This window comes from Somniosus microcephalus, chromosome 10, assembly GCF_052327205.1.
Source record: "Somniosus microcephalus isolate GS21.2 chromosome 10, FLI_Smic_1.0, whole genome shotgun sequence".
NCBI lineage: Eukaryota > Metazoa > Chordata > Chondrichthyes > Squaliformes > Somniosidae > Somniosus > Somniosus microcephalus.
In genome coordinates, this window is record NC_140996.1 from 184,197,246 (window position 1) to 184,221,252 (window position 24,007).

The 24,007-nt window shown below is 45.2% G+C and overlaps 1 protein-coding gene across 1 annotated transcript in view; it reads left to right on the forward strand.

Annotated features, from left to right (window-relative positions):
* wdr95 (WD40 repeat domain 95) overlaps positions 1–24,007 on the forward strand; it is a 255,032-nt gene that overhangs the window by 88,613 nt on the left and 142,412 nt on the right. Inside the window, 5 exon segments of the mRNA XM_085999311.1 lie at positions 5,831–5,896; positions 9,613–9,843; positions 20,329–20,411; positions 20,526–20,618; positions 21,465–21,510. Coding sequence (XP_085855437.1) covers positions 5,831–5,896; positions 9,613–9,843; positions 20,329–20,411; positions 20,526–20,618; positions 21,465–21,510 — 519 coding nt within the window.

Here is a 24,007-nt window from a genome sequence, read left to right on the forward strand (position 1 = left end):
AAAGAAATTCACAAAGTTGGATATGAGTCATGCCTACTTGCAGATTACACTGGATGACGAATCAAAGAAGTATGTCACCATAAATACACACAAGGGCTTGTTTACATATAACCACTTACCGTTTGGTGGCTCATCTAGTCCAGCTATCTTCCAGAGGACAATCGAAGGTGTACTGCAAGGGATTCCACATGTTTCCATCTATCTGGATGACATTCTGGTGACGGGAAGAACCGACCAGAAGCATCTGAGCACGCTGAGAGAGGTACTACAGAGATTGGAGAGGGCAGGGTTCCGACTCAAGAGGAGTAAGTGCACTTTCCTGGGGAACGAGGCAGTGTTCCTGGGACACAGAGTGGACGCCACCGGGCTCCATCCACTCAAGGAGAAGGTACAAGCACTGCAGGACGTCCCTGCTCCTACAAATGTGGCTGAGTTAAAAGCTTACCTGGGACTGCTGAACTATTATAACAGGTTTTTACCAAACTTGTCAACTGTGTTAGCACCTCTTCACAAACTACTGCACAAGGAGACACAGTGGCAGTGGGGAGAGGAGCAGGGTGTTTCATTTGAACAGTCCAAGAAACTGATGCTGTCGTCGGATGTGCTGGTTCACTACAATGCAGAGAAAGAAATCATTCTCTCTTGTGACACTTCACCTTACAGGGTGGGGGCAGTTCTTTCACACAGCATGGAAGATGGAACTGAAAGACCAATAGGGTTTATGTCCCGAACTCTAACACCAGCGGAAAAAACTATTCCCAGTTAGACAAAGAGGGGTTAGCAGTAATGTTTGGGTTACAGAGGTTCCACAAGTACATATATGGCAGGAAGTTCACCATATGCACCAATCATAAACCTCTTATCTCTCTTTTCAATGAAATGAAAGCAGTTCCACAGATGGTGTCACCCCGGATACAGAGGTGGGCCGTGACGTTGAGGGCATATGAGTATGTCATCGTCTACAAGGCGGGCAAGTACCATGGGAACGCAGATGCCTTGAGCAGTCTTCCACTGCCAGGCACACCTATCCGCGCAGCTCCAGAGGACAGAGTGTTGATGTTGGAGGACACTGACACAGCACTTGTGACTGCAGAGCAAGTAAGAACATGGACAGGTAAAGATCCAGTACTGTCTAGAGTTCGAGAATATGTGGTGAGGGGATGGCCACAGCATCCAGAAGGGGCTGACTTCACACCCTACAGTGTCAGGAAAACAGCTGAGTGTGCAGGATGGTTGTGTGTTGTGGGGAGCACGAGTGATTATTCCACAGCCAGCACGACAGTCTATCCTAGAGCAACTACATCAGTGTCATCCTGGGGTCTCGTGTATGAAAGCCTTGGCCAGGAGTTACTTGTGGTGGCCAAAGCTAGATGAGGAGATAGAAAATCTAGTCAAGACATGCAGCACCGGAAGGCACCAGCAGTGGCTCCTCTCCACCCCTGGGAGTGGCCGGATAAACCATGGAGAAGATTGCACTTAGATTATGCAGGTCCACTCATGGGGAAGATGTTCCTCATAATCATTGATGCACATTCCAAATGGATGGATGTTTATCCTGTAAATTCTGCTTCCACCACTACTACTATAGACTGCCTGCATCGGAGCTTCAGTAACCAAGGGCTCGTGGTAAGTGACGATGCCACTTGTTTTGTGAGTACAGAGACAAAAGAGTTCTTGAGAAAAAATGGCATAGTGCAGGTGACCTCGGCCCCATATCATCCGTCCTCAAATTGACTTGCGGAGAGAGCCATACAAACATTTAAAGAGATGATGAAAAAAAGTGCAGAAGGGAGTTTAGCAGCCAAAGTGTCACGGGTTCTGTTCAGCTACAGAATAACACCTCAATCCACCACAGGACTCTCTCCTGCTGAGATGTTATTAGGTCGTAGACTACGCTCCACTCTTGACCTTGTCCACCCAGACCTAAAAAGGAAAATGGAAAACAGACAAAACAAACAAAAAGAGAACCATGACAAAAGAACAAAGAGCCGAAGTTTTGGAGAAGGAGATGCGGTCCTTACCAGAAATTTCAGTTATGGACCCAAGTGGATTCCTGGCTTCATAGACTCAATGACCGGTCCCGTATCATACAAGGTCATGTTGGGTGATGGTAGGGTAGTACGCACACATGTAGATCAGATACTTACCAGACAAGGGGAAATTGAAATGAAGGTTCCAGATGCAATGGCTGAGGACAGGTTTGCCCCCAGTTATCCAAGTGCATCTGTGGTGCCACCACCAGGGACAGAGACCATGCCACAGGAACCCATTCGTTAAGAGGAAACCATCGTTGCAGACTCAGATACTCCGAGCACTGCTCAGGAGCAGCTGGTGGCTTCACCACAAACAAGCAGGGACTTTACTGTCAGCCGTTCACAAAGGTATCGCAAGCCACCAGAGAGATTGATACTGACCTGTTAGATTCGTCAAGTATGGAACATGGTGAATGGAGACTTCTTATGTGACCCTTAGGAATGGTTGTTTGTTAAGAAATTCATACTGAAATCTTAAGGGAGGAGGGATATAGTAATCTGGGATGTTATGATTAAGGTTATCCACCAGGTGGTGCTGTAGCCAATGCTGCTGCTAAGGTCAGGGGTTGCTTCCTGTTAAGGTCAGGGGTTAGCTTCCTGCTAAGGTCAGCAAAGGTGCAATGCCTGGAAGCAGGCCTGCCTGGTTGTCTCACAGTCGTTCAATAAAGCACTCGTATTAATCCTCATACCTCGCCTCTTCGAGTTCCTTGTCTCACTACATGGATTTATCACAGACGCCCAAAAAATGAGTGGACCCAAGCAGAAGATTTCCGTTATTATTTTCCGCTCAGACCTGCCATTCACAGGAAAGGACGTGAAACCCATTACAAAGCGGCACCACAGCAGTCGGGACTATAAAGCAGACACATTTGGGTTCCATTAAGTGATTAGAGCACTCAGTCGGCTCAGTGCCTCATTGTTGGTCCCATTTAATGTGGTCGAAACTTGCCCATGTGCTATTTAATGTACCTGTCAGTGTTGTGTGAAGGAGGACTATACTGGAATATTTCCACCAAGAATCCATCCTGATGGCAAGCTTTCCACCCAAATATAAGGGTCCAATCAGGATAACAGCTGTAGTTTTGAACCATACTTCCGAAACGTGTGGTGCCTAAGAGAGGCTGAAATCACGGAGCAAAATGAATTAGTGTAACAGACTTTAGTGAGCAACCATGTGTTGGCATTTCTCTACTCATGCATAGCCTAAGCACTTTGATCCAAGCTATGTTAACAATCATTTAATTTTAGAGTATTTGCACCTGCTAAAAAGCATAAATAGACAAAGCCAAGTGGAATGTTGGGCAGAGTTCTGCTGCACCAGACCTCCATCTGCTTTGTGATGTGTGCACATTTCTGGCAGAGAAAAAAAGAGCATCAGTCTAATATTAAAAATGGGAATGGGAGGGGGAGAAAACATCATTTCATCCTGCTCTGTCCTAACATTTGTGCAGACAGGATGCTGAATGATCCCCCTCCCTCCTATTAAATGGGTGCCCTGGTTGCTAGAGGATCAGCTATACACAGAAGTTCATTTAAAGGGCTGAGTAAGAAGATTCAGTGATGGATTTTCAGGCCATTTTGGTGAGGTTTTTTTTTCTGCTACCAACGGACGTTGTGGTAATTATTCTGCTGCTGGCCCTATAATCTGAGTTTATAGGAAGAGCAGGAGGACCAATGGAGGGATACCAGCAGGTCACCCTGTAACGGAGGTGTTCTGTGCCCACCCACCAGTGCCCTCACATGTACATCTACAGACAGAAGTGCACATACTTTGTTTTGTCAGAAGACTAACGCATGTGGAGACTCCCAACTCCCAAGGGGCTGTGGCAGCCGACTCAGTACTACAAATAATATGGATGGTTCTTTGGGAGCATCCGAACCACAGTATTTCATGCAGATTGTATGCGAAAGAAAAGCACTCCAGATTGATCAGCAGCCGACATAGCCTGCCAAGATGTCACCAACCATATCTGCTTGCCCTAGCTCTTCACAGGCTCCAGGTCAACAGAGAGCGAGATGCAGAGCTGTGCCATCTATTACAAGGACAACTGCAGCTAACATGGCACAGCCAGTTATAGTAATGGCCAGCTGTAGCCTGCCTGAAGCCTTTCTCCACTCCCTTCCAGGAATGCTGCCATGCCATGATACCCTGGAGTGATGAACAAGGCCACACTCCTGGCAACCACCTCATGCAGTGCCACCTCCACTTCACCAGCCATCAAACAGGGGATCAGGTGCTGAGCTGCTCTTTCACTTGCCTGCAGACTCCATTTGTACCGCCCCACTAAATTTCTTTTCACTTGACATGCTACCCTATCACTTAACTCTTCTTCCCTTTGCCTTTCCAAAGGCTACCAATGGATTGAAATTATTGAGCCTTTCCATAAGCTGCATGAATTTTTGGGCATTATTCCATCACTTCCCTCAGTGCTTTGTTGTGTGATAGAAAACAGAATTAGTGTGGGAGACACACACACATGTGGACAGAAAACTAGAGAAATTGGACAGAGATAGGCACATACGTTACAGACCATTGGGGACATCATGGGGGCGAATCAAACATGGCGGGGGCAAGGGGAATCGGACATGGTGGGGGCAAGGGGAATCGGACATGGCGGGGGCGAGGGGAATCGGACATGGCGGGGGCGAGGGGAATCGGACATCGGGGAGGCAAATGGGACATCGGGGATGGCGAGGGGTGAGAGGAACTAGACATCGCGGGGGGGTTACTGGGAAATCAGGGGGCGGTGGGGTGCAAGGGGAACTGGATATCGCAGGATGAGGTGACAGGAATAGGACATTATGGGGGGGGTCGTGAATGGATCATCGGAGGGGTGAGGGGAAAAAAGCCTCATTGGGGGGTGGGGCCCGTGAATGGGACTTCGTGGGGAGAAGTCGGACATCAAAGGGGGGGTGCCAAACATTGGGGTGGGGGGAGGGGTCGGCCCATCGCGGTGTGTTTAAAAGGTAAGCTCGGTGGGCCGAGGAAGCACTCCTGCTCCTCCTGGCCCACAAGCAATGCAATAAAGGCACTTACCTCAGGGATCCGGCCCACCCCGCCTCCTTTCACCTGCCGGAATTCCCAAGGCCCGGGAATCTCTGCTTCCATGCATGAAAAAATAAAACTTGAGTTAAAATGGCATGCGGTCTCCTTAAAAGGGAGCAGGTTGGTCGCCCACCCCCCAATCTGCCTCCGTAAAAATCAGAAGTGGGTGGGTTGGGGTCAGGCTCCCCTTTTAAAATTTTTAACCCCCTGGGTGGGGTTAAAATTCCCCCCATACAGTCAGAACAGTCCACTTTTTGCAATGACTTTACAATACATTGGTTAGTGCTCTGTTCAGTTCCGGTCACTATGCCACAAAAACATTTACTAACATTGGAGAGGGTACCAAAAGGAGCAGCAACTGTGATCCAAATGTAAAGAGGCTGACATTTGACACAAGATCAGAGAAGCTTACGCTCCACAGTCTGCAAAGAAGACAGTTAAGAAGGGAACATCACAAAGTAAATTTAAACCAGATATAAAGAAGATCTTCTTTAGTTAGAATGATAAATGTTTGGAGTAATCTACCAGGGAGGGTAGTAGAGATGAAAATGTTGGGGATGTTCAGAATGCAGCTGTACTGTATAATGGCAGGGGTACCTAGAGCTGACCTTCAATAGACTAAAAAAGCTTTTCTCACTCTTGATGTTTCTTATGATCTTGCTACTTTATTTTTGACCGAGGTTGAAGATAATGTCAGTGCTGTTTACAGTTTCTAGTTTAACTCATTTCACTGTTCTTTTCTTCATTCTAGCATGATGACCAAATAGGAGAACTCTTCAGAAAGATTGATTATTCTGCAAATGGTCAGATTGAATGGGTATGTTCAATGTCGTGACTGCAGAATTTGGTTACTTGTTCACGTACTCATTGCTACTTTGAAATGCTTAAACTGATCTTGCACACTGGAAACTTCAGTACTCAGTCCCTCACAGGAATGAAAGGCTTTGCCAGATCAAACCATCCTGTACCTTGAAGCGATTCCCTCAATAACCATTTTTAAAGTTAAAAGGAATAATGGTTATCTTTAATATACTTTTGCTCATTTCTGAAAAGAATCTTTGATGATCTCATACATCAAAGAAACTGGCTGCTATAAGTATCACTGTGAGGGAGCTAAATGAACATGCACAGTTAAAACTGCATGATCACCAAAATATTTCGGGTTAATTGTATTTTGTGAGGTGAATCAGCTCCTTACACTTCGGGCACAATAACCTTTTCTGAGTCAGTTTGCCCAGTTGTGTCATCAGTATTTGTTGTTTAACCCGAGCAAATCTGCAAATCTTCCCCATTCCCTGCCCTCGTATCCAGAACCTGGTTGAATTCACATCAGGGAAAAACATCATTAAGCTACTTGAAACTGTAAATTAGATAGATATTCAGGAAAAGGGCAGGTACATGAAACAAATTAAGAGAAAAGGTTGATTTAAAAAAAAAAATAGCAGCTAACACAAAACAAAAGATTATAATTCTTTGAAATTGGTTGATTTTTAAAAATAATTTCCTCATAGTATTGCTCCCTCTTTAAGGTGTATTTTGTAGATAATTTAATCAGCACAGGCTGCAATAGCTGATGTTCTCATCCCTCAGGCCCAGTCCATTATAATGAGGCTGCTTCTTTCATCAGTACTGCTGTCTTTTCCAAGGCCATCATTGCTTACTGTTACCCTTCTGTAAAGCATGGAGCTGAATAATAACAGCTAGTCTTGCAGAGGTATATGCGCTCAATTTGTGCTGTGCAATATCAATAACCATTTTAAAATTTATGAACGGGCTATTATCTTGGTTAAAATAGTGGGCAGAGGAATTTCTTACAAACATATTAACATTTGTTACTAATTTTGCACAGCGTGATTTTTGACCCAAAAAGCTCCCTTTGTAAATGCTTTAAATCTGGAAATTATTCAGGGATAATTGATTGCATTGCTCAACTCTAGTGCATGTGCAAGTGACAAAAATTAAAGGTGGCGGCACAGGAGCAAATAAATCATCAGGATGTGTATTTAAACGCAACAAATTGACTTGGTGCCCGTATTTCCGCCACTAATCTTTGTTCTCTAAGTGGTTGCAATTTAAAATATAGAAATCTCGAGGCCAAAAATCCAACCTTTCCCACACTCCCAGACATAAATCTGGCAGGAGTGCAAGGGAAGTTAGAAATTTGGCCGGGACCCAGATATTCCCGGTCCTCGCTGCCAGTTATCTGCTCACCCCAAACAAGGTCACCTGCATCAGAAAGGGCATATCTGGCGGGCCCCTGAGGTGCACCCCCAGTGGCATGGGTACTTGCTTGGATTATTCCAATTGGAGAACCTTCCCCTGGCTTCAGAATGTTTTATGGACACATGCTGGCATTTACACCAGGATGCTTTCCCTGAAAATTTCAGGGGCCCTTGTGCCTAGTGTACATCCATCATAGTCTTGTCTTTACACTCCAGATATCAAACTGTGCAAAATGTCAAGTCCTAACTGAACAATCTTAAAAAAGCCTATACTGAGAGAAAGAAGCCCATTTATTGCTTGCAGTTTTTTTCTGACTGTGAGATAACCTGGAGAGGTTGTTCTAAATAACAAGGAGAGGAGCCAAGCTGCTACCAATTTAGAGACACAAGTAAGTTAGTTGAGAATGTAATTATACAGATCTGTCCCTTCAACAGTGTTAAACTTCCCAATATGTGAAGTTCTATTTATTTTACAGTCACTATATAAATGCTGTTATATGTTTTAATTTTCCAATTTTCTTTCAAATGTCTTTATGTAGCTCCACCAATGTTTTAATGTGTAAATGAATAGTTGGTACTGAGTCATACAGTAGGAAAAAACATGCATTATTTTTACCATGATAAGTGATCTATTTTAATGTTACTTATGTCACTGTATGACGTGTTTGGTAATCAAAAACAGTTTTCCAAACATTTATTCAAGATGCCGATGGTCCCTTCATTCTCCTCCAGTTATCCTTCTAATTTTCTTTTCCCTGGCCCCTTCTCCATGGCCTCTGGTGTTTTATCCAAGTGACCATTCTTTACCTCTGAATCTGAACAGTCAATTTCAGCAGTCTACTCAATCATAAGAAGCATCACACCTTAGTATCTCACGCACATACTTCTGGCAGTGCCACTGAATAATGATCAGAGAGGAACATGATCTCCAATCAATTTCTCTTTCCTGCCTAGGCAGAGTACACTAGGGATTATTTTCACCTACGCCACCAGGATGGTAAGCTGGGGCAGTGGATCGGCTCCAGTTATAGAACCAGCCCGATTCATTGATCTCAGTGGAATGAGCATTGGGCGGCTTCTGCACCAAAGGCCAATCTGCCTGGCCAGTTTATCGCCCAGGTGGTGAAGACAAAAATTTACCTCACTAAGTGTGATTGTAGAGCATTCCTGCTGTCTTGGGTGAGATTGTTGAATTTAGCACAGTCCAGGGATGAAACCTCTAAGATTTTCTTGGTTTTGGATGTCCAAGCACTGTGCCATGGGATGTATTTACCTACACAACTTTTACGTTGTAGTTATTTTTACTGACTTACCCGGTGCCAGTGGTAGCATAAATGGACTGGAATTCTCTTCCCAGTGATGGTGTTTCAGCGAGGCAGGGCTTTCTCCCACCTCTTTGACACCACTACAACTGCGGTCAGGGATCATCCGGTATACACGGCAGGCTCCATGCTGCCAAGAGGGAGCCTGCCATTGGCCAGCTGCAAAACCCAGTGGTGCTGCAATGGGACTAGTGCCACATCACCAGACGAGTCCTACAAAGCAAGGTAAGGGAGGAACAGAATGGAGAGAGAGGAGACCGCCACAAGGCTCTCTCTCTCCATAGATACACCTTAAGGCCATTACCGCCACATCCCAGGACCTACTGCCACTTTCCCTATCACGGCTGTAGGATGTATGAGCAGATGGGAGGAAAATCTGCTGTGTGCCTTCTGCCATCATTTGCAATAAGTGGTTGGAGAAGGAGCAGCCAGCGGCAATCTTGGCAACGTGGGGCAGGTCAGGCGGTGAGGCATCAGTATGCCACACTGCATGAATTTTCTTTTATTCTCTCGTGCTATCCCGTCCGATTTCAAGTGGAATCATGGAGAAGAATCTAGACCCATAAGAAAAAAAAGGATTTTAATTTCATGGATTTTTAAGCTATGATTTTAACACAATCCCACAAAATACAGAATTAATAGAATCATAAAATGGTTGTAGCACAGAAGGAGGCTATTCGACCCGTCGAGCCCTTGATAGACAGTATTTATTCACTGGTTGGTTGCTGATCATCAGAAAATAGATGCCCAGTGAAAAATACAATACAGAATTTAGCGTCAAAATCAAACCAGATTCTAATTCTCTCTCATCGATATTTTGCTAATATATCTTCTTTCCAATCTATTTCTCTTCTTTCCAATCTTTTTCTCAATCTTCCCTTCTCTGATCTCTCTTTTTGGATCTATCTTACTGTCTCTCATCTGTTTCTCCCTTTCTGTGTCCTTCAATAATTCCTTTATCCTATTAAAAATAATAATTTCTTTGACAGGATGAATTCTGTACGTACATGCAACTAAAATACAGGGAGATTGAAGAGTCCTACGCACGATCAAAACATAGCTCATTCTCCCTTCCTGCGACAATCAGGGAGCTTTCTCATGCAGAGCAGATCCTGCGCATACACTTCACGCCTGATGATACCTTCATCATGATGCGAGAGGACGGGACCATTTCCTTCTGGTCAGCCCAGCTACAGCTGAGACGAAGTAGGAGACTCTTTGTACGTATGTTTGTAATAATACACAAGAACAAATAACATTTCCCAACCATTAAACTCATGCAAGGAGATTTCAAATTGAACCATTTGACCAGTGTATCATTGGTCGAGTTTTAAAAATATGCATGCAATTGCTAATGTACAACATTTGGGCTGATTTTGGTTCAGTTATACTCTGTGTGTGCTTCTCGATTGTTCATGGGTGTAATGCACAGAAAAAGGTCTAACCAGCAACTTCTAGCTGCAATTCACATTGAGGGCTTTTTTCAAGTATTGGTGAGTGTTTCTCAGCACTTTTTTGACATCTTCTAAACTGTGTGGGCCAAAAGACAGTTATAGGGTTAGTTTACTGCACAGAATGGGTGACCCAAGTACGAATCCCACTCCTCCAGGACCCACAAAATTAATCTGCACCACTGTCGCCCCATTCTCCCACCCTCTACGATCACAAACCCACCCTCCCTGCAATTTACCTTGCTGGCCACCGTCCCGGCCTAATCTTGAGGCCGGGGTCTCATAATTGCGGGAAACTCTTCGCTACCAGGAACTGAAAGCCAGCCAGCACGCTCCGCCATTCAGTCACGCAAAATTCAAAATTATGAGGGGACAGGACATCCTTACTGTGCTGCACATGTTGCGGGAAGTTTTCTACGGCCTTCTCCCCGAACTGTGGTGCCCTGCTGTGGCTACGATTGCTCAGACAGTTACCAAGACTGTTTCAAGGATATCAGCAGCCAAATTTCAAACCCACAATTGCTCCTTTAAGGTGCCGCAGACCTTTAAGAAGTAGTGCAAGATTGCTCACCCCAGAGGTCACCCACCAACATTAGATACGTAGCAAGATTGGCTGCCGGGTCTTGCAGGGGTCTCATGATCGGGAAGGGAGGGGCAAGTCTGCAACAGGGGACTCGGAGGGGGTTTCAGCAGGGTCTTATGATCGGGAAGGGGGGAGCCTGTGGGAGGAAAGGCCTAAACTCTCTTTGTGTGGGGGGTGGGCCCAGAGGAATGGTTGGTTCCCGGGTCTCCAGGGCGGGTAAGTAACCTGGGCGATTTTAACTGTGCGCAAGTCCAGTTTCCGTTGGAATTAGTGGGCGTGAAGTTAACTCACCAGTGCAGTCTCCCGCTGACAGATAAAATCCAGGCTCTAGACTTTCAGGGTATTTGACTGCTGGAAGCATCACTACTGAACCCAGTCCTACCCGACATATATAGACATTCATACAGGATAGTGAGCAGGACAAAGAAGCTTGGCTTATCTTCCCTTCCTATTGTAGATCAAACCTGGGACCCTTGGGTTTTTTGTGGTTCTGCTACTCACTGAATAAACTCACTGGTCCGCTGAGAGAGCCAGACCAGTTAAATATTCAATAAAAATGTTAAACATCAGGGGTTTCAGCAGGGTCTTATGATCGAGAAGGGGGGAGCTTGTGGGAGAAAAGGCCTAAACTCTCTTTGTGTGGGGGGTGGGCCCAGAGGAATGGTTAGTTCCTGGGTCTCCAGGGCGGGTAAGCAACCTGGGCGATTTTAACTGATTTTAACTGGTATCAGACCAACTAAATACATATTTTGGTTCTGTCTTCACAAAGGAGGACACAAATTGTAGTGTATGTGCCTTTAAGAGCCCCATGTGTATTGTAATGCCGGTAATGGCCACTCGGGCTATATAAGCCTGTATATTGTGTTGTATCAGTTAGCTCCCCTCCAGACTTTGTTTAGTAAACACCTATGAAACCAACTCCTGTCTTCAGTGTCTCTATCAACACACGGACACAACAGTGGCGACGAATTGGAAACGGACTTACCTGCAATTCGGCAGCACCTCAAGGACATCGATTCCTCTGGCGTCCAAAGTTGAAGAAAAATCAAGAAAAAGAAAAAGCTGTGGTTTCACCAGCTAGCCAAGCTGGTGGCAGGTACTGCAATAATCCTTCCTGGGCATCGGGCTGGGGCTACAGCGGCTGGCTCTACAGCTAGGCCAAGCAGCGAAAATGGAGGCAAGCAGTAACAGACGGGGAGGGAGCACTCGGGAGACGGCCGGCGCTGCAAGCAGGTCGGCGTTCAGACCTAGAGAGAGAGTCCGGCGGGAACGAGTCTCCAACTGTAAATAAATAAATAAAAAGAACGGAAACCGGTGGAAACAGTGTTGTCATCGGCAGCAGCGGCGGGGAAGCACAGGAAGCGCCATATCTTTTTTGCAGAAAAGAAAGAAAAGCGCGGGAAGTGCCATTTTATTTCTAGGATGCCTAAGTCTGGCAATATTCACAGAAACCCCACAGTGCAGATAGAGGCCATTTCGGCCCATCGAGCCTGCACCGACACATATCCCACCCGATCCCCGTAACCCCTACACCAACACATATCCCACCCTATCCCCGTAACCCCACGTATTTAATCCCCCTAACACTAAGGGTCAATTTATCATAGCCAATCAACCTAACTCGCACATCTTTGGACTGTGGGAGGAAACCAGAGCACCCGGAGGAAACCCATGCAAACACGGGGAGAATGTGCAAACTCCACACAGACAGTCGCCCGAGGCCGGATTTGAACCCGGGTCCCTGGTGCTGTGAGGCAACAGTGCTAACCACTATGCCACCGTGCTATTGATGCTTTTGATAACAAGATAGAGGATTGGACCACATATGTGGAAAGAGTGGAGGTATATTGCACCGCAAATGGAATAGAAGATGCAAAAAAAGCTTCAGTACTTCTGAACTTAATGGGCGCAAAGACATACGGGCTGTTACAAAATTTAATCACTCCAGCCAAACCAAAGGACAAGAATTTTAAAGAAATTGTTGATACCCTACAGGAGCACTTAAACCCAACACCGCTGCTGATAGCGGAACGATTCAAATTCTTCAAGAGAAATCAACACAAGAATGAAAGTAACGCTGATTACCTCACCGAATTAAGAAAGCTATCAAAACACTGCCAATTCGGGGCAGGACCAGCAGATTATCTTCGAGACAAATTCGTCTGCGGTCTCTTAATTGAAGGAACACAGAAAAGGCTGCTTTCTGAAAAAGATTTAACACTGGACAAGGCTTTCAGTATGGCTGTATCATACGAAGCAGCTGCAAGAGGAGCTGCAGAGATACAACAAAAGACACAGGACTTCGGCACCCATGAAATGACACAGGGTTTCGAGAGATGTTATCGCTGCGGCAGATCCACCCATGACCAGAGGGACTGTTGGTTCAAGGACAAAGCATGCAGGCAATGCGGAAAGATTGGACACATTGCACGGGTATGCCAATCTGGACAAAAAAAATCCACAGACAGGAAAAAAAAAATCAATAAAGAAAAGTACAGAAAGGTACAAATGATGACGGACAGTAGCTCTGAAGACCAGAAGAGCGATAGCGACTCCGAAAACAAGAGACTAAGCTGTCTCAAATTACATAATGTAATTGCCCAAAGATGATTACCAGACCATTTGGGTTACCCTCACGATAGCAGGGTCCCCAGTTAAAATGGAGCTAGATACAGGATCAGCTCTGACCGTCATAAATCGACGGGATTACGAGCGGCTATTTCCGCATATACCTTTAAAAGACACATCCATTATCTTAAAAACATATACGGGGCAGAAAGTATAGCCCAAAGGAAAAATAAGGGTGCCTGTTGTATACAACGGCAAGGAAATACAAAAGTTGTATTTATACATTCTACAAGATGGTGGTCCACCGCTGTTGGGACGTGAATGGATCAGGAAAATACGTTTAGACTGGCACTCCATTCAGGCACTGACGGTGACCAGTAAGAAAAAAAACGATGCTGACGTCATACCTGAACGATTAAAAGACATCTTGGCCAACGCCAAAGAAGTGTTTCAAGAGAAACTAGGAATCTTGAAAGGCATCACCGCCTCAATAAAAGTGGAAGATGCAGCAATTCCCAAGTTTTTTAAGGCAAGACCGGTGCCATACGCAATTCGTCCAGCAGTCGAGGCAGAGCTGGAGAATTTGGAAAAGGCAGGCGTATTATCCAAAATAGATTGGAGCGAGTGGGCAACACCCATCGTTCCAGTCATGAAGAAAGCATTGAATAATGATAAATCTGAGGAACAGAGAAAAATTCGCATCTGTGGAGACTTCAAGGTGACTGTAAACCCGATCCTTCACACGGTACAGTATCCTCTTCCGAGGATAGAAGATATTTTCGCCTCACTATCCGGAGGGAAACGTTTCACCAAAATTGACTTGGCACAGGCATATCTACAGATGGAGGTTGAAGAGGCCTCTAAAAAATATCTCACGATAAATACACACAAAGGTCTGTACCAGTACAATCGACTGGTTTTCGGAGTAGCATCCGCTCCAGCTATCTGGCAAAGAGCTATGGAGCAAGTCCTCCAAGGGATTCCGGGGACTCAATGCTACCTAGATGACATCCTTGTAACAGGAGAAAACGACAACGAGCACCTTGCCCATTTGGAGCAGGTGCTCACTAGGCTGAGAGAACGGGGCCTACGAGCAAATCGCCCCAAGTGCGAATTTTTCCAAAATCAAATATCATATTGTGGCCACATAATTAATAAGGAAGGGTTGCATAAGTCACCTGGAAAAAATTGAAGCGGTCATAAAAGCCCCAGCACCTGAAAATGTTTCACAATTAAGGTCGTTCCTGGGATTAATAAATTACTATCATAAATTTTTACCGAACTTATCAACTCTTCTACACCCTCTTAATGAACTGCTACAAACAGGAGTAATTTGGAAATGGAGCGAAGACTGTAAACGTGCCTTCCATAAATGCAAAGACTTAATCACGTCCAAAGAAGTTTTGGCTCATTACAACCCATCACTGCCAATCAGACTGGCGTGCGATGCATCCCCTTATGGCGTAGGAGCAGTATTATCGCATAAATTCCCTGATGGCTCGGAACGGCCGATAGCTTTTGCGTCACGCTCATTGAACTCAGCTGAGCGTAACTATGCCCAAATCGACAGGGAAGCACTCAGCCTGGTATGGGGAGTGAAAAAATTCAACCATTACCTACACGGACAAAAATTTACCTTGTTGACTGACCATCAACCCCTCATCTCCATATTCAACCCTAAAAAGGGTGTTCCCATTATGACAGCACAAAGGCTACAGAGGTGGTCCCTTTTTCTCTAGGGGCACACCAATACAACATAGAATACAAAGGATCAAAACAGCATGGGAATGTTGACGGGTTATCGCGCCTACCGTTGCCAACGGTAGAAGAAGCACCTACCGTAGACCCAGTGGAGATTTTCCACTCTACCATAGTCAAATGTCTACCAGTAACAAATGCTGCCATTGAAAGGGAAACTAGAAATGACCCGACTCTCTCACGAGTCTACGATTTAACAGTGAAGGGATGGCCAGCACATGGCGAACCACTGTTGCCAGCATTCTGGCAAAGAAGAGAACAGCTGTCAGTGTGCCGAGGAACCTTGATGTGTGGATCCAGAGTGGTGATTCCACCCAAACTCCAGGATAAAGTTCTAAAGGAGCTTCACGAGGGGCATCTGGGTGGAGTGAAAATGAAGAACCTAGCCAGGGCGTTTGTATGGTGGCCAGGTATCGATGGAGACATCGAAGAAATGACCAAGAGCTGCCTAGGATGCCAGAAGGTCCAAAACGCTCCACGCCAAGCCCCTCTACGTCCATGGGAGTGGCCCTCATCTCCCTGGAAAAGGGTACACATCGACTTTGCTGGTCCATTTATGGACTCAATGTTCTTAATTGCGGTTGATGCACACTCCAAGTGGCCGGAGGTAATAAAGATGTCCTCCACCACCACGGAAAAAACCATCACAGTATTAAGGACCATATTTGCCAGGAATGGGCTGCCGGAACAGATCTGTAATTTAATAGGACAAACTCAGCATGGTTTCATGAAGGGGAAGTCATGTTTGACAAATTTGCTGGAGTTTTTTGAGGAAGTAACATACAGGGTGGATAAAGGGGAACCAGTGGACGTAGTGTATTTAGACTTCCAAAAGGCATTTGACAAGGTGCCACACAAAAGATTATTGCTCAAGATAAAAAATCACGGGATTGGGGGTAATATTCTGGCGTGGGTGGAGGATTGGCTCCCTAACAAAAAGCAGAGAGTTGGGATAAATGGTTCGTTCTCAGATTGGCAACCAGTAACTAGTGGTGTTCCGCAGGGGTCAGTGCTGGGTCCCCAACTCTTTACAATCTATATTAACGATTTGGAGGAGGGGACCGAGTGTAACATATCAAAGTTTGCAGATGATACAAAGATGGGATGGAAAGTAGTGAGTGAGGAGGACATAAAAAACCTGCAAAGGGACATAGACAGGCTAAGTAAGTGGGCAGAGATTTGGCAGATGGAATACAATACTGGAAAGTGTGAGGTTATGCACTTTGGCAGGAAAAATCATAGAGCAAGTTATTATCTTAATGGCAAGAAACTGGAAAGTGCTGTAGTACAAAGGGATCTGGGGGTCCTGGTGCACGAAACTCAAAAAGTTAGTATGCAGGTGCAGCAAGTGATCAAGAAGGCCAATGGAATGTTGGCTTTTATTGCTAGGGGGATGGAATATAAAAACAGGGAGGTATTGCTGCAGTTGTACAAGGTATTGGTGAGACCGCACCTGGAATACTGCATACAGTTTTGGTGTCCATACTTAAGAAAAGACATACTTGCTCTCGAGTCAGTACAAAGAAGGTTCACTCGGTTAATCCCGGGGATGAGGGGGTGGTCATATGAGGAGAGGTTGAGTAGATTGGGACTCTACTCATTGGAGTTCAGAAGAATGAGAGGCGATCTTATTGAAATATATAAGATTGTGAAGGGGCTTGATCGGGTGGATGCGGTGAGGATGTTCCCAATGATGGGTGAAACCAGAACTAGGGGGCATAATCTTAAAATAAGGGGCTGCTCTTTCAAAACTGAGATGAGGAGAAACTTCTTCACTCAGAGGGTGGTAGGTTTGTGGAATTTGCTGCCCCAGAAAGCTGTGGAAGCTACATCATTAAATAAATTTAAAACAGAAATTGGTAGTTTCCTAGAAGTAAAGGGAATTAAGGGTTACGGGGAGCGGGCAGGAATTTGGACATGAGTCTAGGTTCGGAATGGTCATGGCCCTGTGGGTAGGGGAGTGGGCCCAGGGGCCGTGTAGCCTGGTTCTGCTCCTACTGTGTTCTAATTCTGTGTTAGATTTCAGGAGATGGTTTTATTCCTGTTCCTGGCTGGGGTGGAGATCGCCTTTACAGAAGGTAAGTACTGTAGAAAATATAGGGACAGAGTGATCTCCTGGAAGAATTTCGATCACCTAGATGGGTCGGAGAGGAATTTCCCAAATTTTTTTCTCCCAAATTGGCCATTGGGTCTTTATCTGGCTTTTCGCCTCTCCCGGGAGATCACATGGGTTCGGGTGGATGCACAGTGATAGAAGATTTGAGGTTAGGATCAGATCAGCCATGATCTTATTGAATGGTGGCGCAGGCTCGAGGGGCCGATTGGCCTACTCCTGCTCCTATTTCTTATGTTCTTATAATGGACCGCAATTTGTGTCCGAAGAATTCAGGAAGTTCTTAAAAAACAATGGGGTTAAGCACTACACGTCCGCCCCATACCATCCCGCCACCAATGGATTGGCTGAAAGGTTTGTCCAGACCTTCAAGAAGGCCATAAAGGCCATGGGTAATGAAGACATAAAACTTCAGCACAAGGTGGATAACTTCTTGTTCGCATACAGGAATGCAACACATATGGTTACAAACCAAACTCCCGCCATGATGTTCTTCAATAGAAGCCTAAGATGCCGGCTGGATTTGATCAAGCCCAACATCAGAAGGGATGTGGAGAACCGGCAATTTGAAGGCATGAATGAAAGGCCAACTAGAACCTTCCAGATAGGTCAACAAGTTTTGGCCCGGGACTACCGTAACGAGAAATGGCAGCCTGGAACTATCTGCACACGACTAGGACCGCTGATGTATACCGTGGACATTGGAGAAAGCATAATAAGGCGCCATGCTGACCAAATCATAGAGTCATCCGAAAAGGGACAACCTACACCACAACCCTATATGCCTAACGATGAAGTAGAGATACCCATATCTACCTCCGATCCAGTGACACTGGAACCCGATGAACCCGACACTGGCATTCAAGCCGAATCAGCCTTGCCAAAAGAACCTACTACACCACCAGAAACTACTACACCACCGAGGCGTTATCTGGACCGAGTCAGGAAGCCTCCAGAGAGACTGACTTATAATTAATTAACTGCAGCAATGTGTAGATTATTTTTCTTGTAACATGTAATTAATAATTACTTAAAATATTATGTACTGGTTGGCTAAAAGGGGAGGAATTGTAGTGTATGTGCCTTTAAGAGCCCCATGTGTACTATAATGCCGGTAATGGCCACTTGGGCTATATAAGCCTGTATATTGTGTTGTATCAGTTAATTCCCCTCCAGACTTTGTTTAGTAAACACCTATGAAACCAACTCCTGTCTTCAGTGTCTCTATCAACACACAGACACAACACAAATAACCTCCCAGAAATACCGGGGAACATAGGGTCTGATGAAAGGGTGGAACTGAAAGAAATCAGTATTTGTAGGGAAATGGTGTTAGGAAAATTGATGGGACTGAAGGCCGATAAATCCCCAGGGCCTGATAATCTACATCCCAGGGTACTTAAGGAAGTGGCCCTAGAAATAGTAGATGCATTGCTGGTCATCTTCCAGAACTCAATAGACTCTGGAACAGTACCCATGGATTGGAGGGTAGCTAATGTTACCCCACTATTCAAAAAAGGTGGCAGAGAAAAAGCGGGGAATTATAGACCGGTAAGCCTGACATCGGTAGTGGGGAAAATGCTAGAGTCCATTATAAAAGATGTAATAGCAGAGCACTTGGAAAGCAGTGACAGGATCGGACAAAGTCAACATGGATTTACAAAAGGTAAATCATGCTTGACTAATCAACTGGAAATTTTTGAGGATGTAACTGGTAAAATATATAAGGGAGAACCAGTGGATGTGGTGTATTTGGACTTTCAGAAGGCTTTCGATAAGGTCCCGCATAAGAGATTAGCGTGCAAAATTAAGGCACATGGGATTGGGGGCAAGGTATTGACTTGGATAGAGAACTGGTTGGTGGACAGAAAGCAAAGAGTTGGAATAAACGGGTCATTTTCCGAGTGGCAGGCAGTGACTAGTGGGGTACCGCAAGGATCGGTCCTAGGACCCCAGCTGTTCACAATATATATTAATGATCTGGACGAGGGAATTGGATGTAACATCTCCAAATTTGCAGACGACACAAAGCTGGGTGGGAGGGTATGCTGTGAGGAGGATGTCATGAAACTCCAGTACGATTTGGACAGGTTAGGTGATTGGGCAGAAACATGGCAAATGCACTATAATGTGGATAAATGTGAGGTTATCCACTTTGGTGGCAAAAAGAGGAAGGCAGATTATTATTTGAATGGCAATAGATTGAGAGAAGGGGAAGTGCAAAGAGACCTGGGTGTTCTTGTACACCAGTCGCTGAAGGTAAGCATGCAGGTGCAGCAGGCGGTTAAGAAGGCAAATGGTATGTTGGCCTTCGTAGCAAGAGGGTTTGCGTACAGGAACAAGGATGGCTTGCTGCAGTTGTACAGGGCCTTGGTGAGACCACACCTTGAGTATTGTGTGCAGTTTTGGTCACCTTATCTGAGGAAGGACGTTCTTGCCATGGAAGGAGTGCAGCGAAGATTCACCAGGCTGATACCTGGGATGGCAGGAATGACGTAGGAGGAGAGATTGTGTTGATTGGGCTTATACTCACTGGAGTTTAGAAGATTGAGAGGGGAGCTCATCGAAACCTATAAAATTCTGTCAGGCCTGGACAGACTAGATGCTGGAAGGATGTTCCTGATGGTCGGGGAGTCCAGAACCAGGGGTCATAGTCTAAGGATAAGGGGTAGGACATTTAGGACTGAAATGAGGAGGAATTTCTTCACCCAGAGAGTGATGAACCTGTGGAATTCTCTGCCACAGAGGGCGGTGGAGGCCAGTTCATTAAATATATTCAAGAAAGAGTTGGATATATTTCTTAAGGCTAAAGGGATCAAGGGATATGGGGAGAAGGCAGGGACAGGGTACTGAATTTGGATGATCAGCCATGATCTCATTGAATGGCGGAGCAGGCTCCAAGGGCCGAATGGCCTACTCCTGCTCCTTTCTTCTATGTTTCTGTGATCGCTCATTGGGTAAATGCATTTCATTGAGATACCCAAGGATCTGTTGGTGCCACATCATAAGTCTTCACTTTGATAAGAGGATGGGAAAAAATAAGGTGAAAATTGGAATAAATCTCAATTTCTGTACATACGCTCTGGGTTGAGGTGACAGTCAATCATAAATGATCACACACCATGTCATTGCTTTATCCATATATGTACGATTTTATTGTGTTTATTAAAGTAAAAGTAGCTCAATACAAGCTGGTAAGATTGAAAATAACTCCACTAGTTTTACTTTTTAGGAGAGAACTGCTAGCCGAAAGCCAAAATGGATAACTGACTTCACCATCATGTCTCAATATAACAAGTTCATCCTAAGTACTGGGTATGGGTTCTTTCTGTCAGTTTTATTTTTTAATGGCACATATTATGAATTAAATGAAGAGACTGGAGGCATTTCAAACTCCTATTTTGTATTTCTTTAACTTTTTGAATTCAGAGATCGAGAAATTCAGATTTATGAGCTATCTACCTTTGAGCCACATTGTCAGATCACTGGTTTGGAGACCGGACCACTGCAGCTCGACTACTGGTAAGAAATACCAACTGGTGAGGTATTCCTTCGTGCATGATATATTTGATTTTTTTTAAATAATCAAAATCCTATACTGGTTTACATAATTGGTGCAATTGTACACTTTCTACATTTTACAAGATTGCAAGATCAATATGAGTGAGGAAGGCCAAGAGGCCCATCCTAGGTCATCCTTCCTGAGCCAACCAAACCTACAGTTTCCCTTTCCCCCCCCCTCCCCAACCAATCATAGCATTCAGCTATTTTTTTAAGATTATTCCAGATTCTGCTGCCCATACTATACTAGAGCTTATAAAATTAACACGTAGCAATGTAGCACATGAATATTTCACGGTGTTTACAGTTTTTTTTTAAATGGATGCAGCAGAAGCCTTCAGGCTGACCGTGTTATTGAACTGGAATAACATTCAAAGATCTTTTTCGTTGCAAAATGGTCCAAATATCTGGGAGGGGTGACGAGAGGTTGTCATGTTATGGCTTTAATTTACAGGAAACTCTTTTTTATCCAGCACCAACGGGACCGGCGTGGTGCCGGTTTATCAAAAAGTCCGGATTACAGAGAGGTATAGTAAAAGGTACGAGAGCCCCGTACACAGCAACAGATCCAGGCTTCCCTGTTGCTTAGCAACAGGTGCAGGAATCCCGGCCACAAGATCCTGGCGTCCCTGTTGCTTAGCAACAGGTGCAGGAACCCCGGTTACACAGCCACAGATCCAGGAATGGCCACTAATATGAAGTAAAACTTACCTGAACCTACTCCTGAATTTTGCCGGGTAACAGAGATTTCCGGTTATTTAGGTGCCGGTAAATCGAGAGTTTCCTGTAATTTCTTTTATTCTCCAGTTCTACAGGTGAAGATGACTGCATGATTCTGTATGGAGATGATCAGGTAAGGTTGTTGTATGAAAGAGCGATGCTGCATTTATAGTACAATTCTGCACAGCAGGCAGTCCCGAATGCACCAGCTGCCTTTCAGTACAAAGGTAAACTATCCCTCCTCGTCCTTCCCGACTTGTCTGCAGCCTTTGACACGGTTGACCACTCCATCCTTCTCCAACGCCTCTCCACCGTCGTCCAGCTGGGTGGGACTGCACTCGCCTGGTTCCATTCTTATCTATCTAATCATAGCCAGAGAATCACCTGCAATGGCGTCTCTTCCCGCTCCCGCATCATTACCTCTGGTGTCCTCCAAGGATCTATCCTTGGCCCCCTCCTATTTCTCATCTACATGTTGCCCCTTGGTGACATCATCCAAAAACACCGTCAGTTTCCACATGTATGCTTACGACACCCAGCTTTACCTCCCCACCACCTCTCTCGACCCCTCCACGGTCTCTAAATTGTCAGACTGCTTGTCCGACATCCAGTACTGGATGAGCAGAAATTTTCTCCAATTAAATATTGGGAAGACCAAAGCCATTGTTTTCAGTCCCTGCCATAAACTCCGTTCCCTAGCGACTGACTCCATCCCTCTCCCTAACATCTGTCTGAGGCTGAACCAGACTGTTCGCAACCTTGGTGTCATATTTGACCCTGAAATGAGCTTCCGACCACACATCCACAGCATAACTAAGACCGTCTATTTCCGCCTCCGTAATAGTGACCGTCTCTGCCCCACCGCAGCTCATCCACTGCTGAAACCCATGCCTTTGTTACCTCTAGACTTGACTATTCCAACGCACTCCTGGCTGGCCTCTCACGTTCTACTCTACGTAAACTTGAGGTCATCCAAAACTCAGCTGCCCGTGGCCTAACTCGCACCAAGTCCCGTTCGTCCATTACCCCTGTGCTCGCTGACCTACATTGGCTGCCGGTTAAGCAATGCCTCGATTTCAAAATTCTCATCCTTGTTTTCAAATCCCTCCATGGACTCGCCCCTCCCTATCTCTGTAATCTCCTTCAGCCCCACAACCACCCTCCCCCCCGAGATATCTGCGCTCCTCTAATTTTGCCCTCTTGAGCATCCCTGATTATAATCGCTCAACCATTGGTGGCCATGTCATCTGTTGCTCTGGAACTCCCTCCCTAAACCTCTCCGCCTCTCTACCTCTCTTTCCTTCTTTAAGACGCTCCTTAAAACCTACCTCTTTGACCAAGCTTTTGGTCATCTGCCCTAATTTTTCCTTATGTGGCTCGGTGTCAAATTTTTGTCTTGTAATACTCCTGTGAAACGCCTTGGAACGTTTTACTACGTTAAAGGCACTATATAAATACAAGTTATTGTTGTTGTAATAACAGCATGGGTATGAGTAAGGTGATTAAACAACAGTGTCTCTTTTGTACTGGCAGCACCATGTGCACCCATAGCGGTGCCTCTCTGGTTTCCAAAACTCAAAGCACCCTTGTATGTAGGCCTGGTCTCTGTGCACTAAAGTAACTTGGAGCACACTTGCCTGTTCACACTTATATCGATGTACTACACTCCCACAATGAGACAGGGAGGAAGTTGAACAGGCAGTTGGTTAAATTGGTTTACTGTGCACATTATGAAATGATAAAATCTGTTTGAATGTGGCATGGTTGTCGGCTCCATTCATTTGGGAGACATGAGCGAAATGGATTAGCAATTTGTGCCAGTCATTGCCATCGATTCTGTCACTAGCTTTGCTTTTGTAGCGAGTGCTAATTACAGCACCAACCCGTTATACTGGAGTTGACTGGCACATTCCAGCACCAGACTGGGTTTTGTTGGAGTTGAGTTAATGCAGTGCTGTTGGATCTGTTAACAAATTTGCACTGGGGTTCATTAGGAGCAACAGCAGCAGAAAGCTAAAGAAGCAAAGGTTGGTGCCGTAATGAGCACGCTCTACAAAAGCAAAAGAATCAGTGGCACACATTGCTGAGACTCTAACTCATGTCTCGAATATGAATGTATTTCCTATGAGACTTTTATGTAAGCATCATCTGCATTCACAAACTTGGGAAACAGACTGTATTCCTGGAAAAAAAATGCACCTGATTTGTAATTTTCTCCCCACTTTCTCTGTGAAACTTGGAATCGGTACTGTTGTACCAAACATTTGGAGCCAATCTTACATTGAGACCAGTGGGATTTGGTTCAAAATGCACAGTGGAACAACAGCGTGGTGCAAATACATTTGCATTAATATTATACTTTAAAAAAAATTGAATTCATAGGATCACTATTTTAAAACATCCATACATCGAGGCACGGCCAGTCCAGTAAATGAAGGTGCCAAAGGGCTGCCATTGCCCTTGAGTCCATGCCCCGGTCACATTATCTGGAAAGGAGGGCAGACTATTGGCAAAAACCAGCCCTGCAGCAGTTAGTGTGGCAGAAGTGAGATCCTGTTGGGCAACAGTCATAAGACTGCAGCAGCTGTAAGAACTAATTGCCTTTTCTGCACTTTTCCTCCTTACACCAC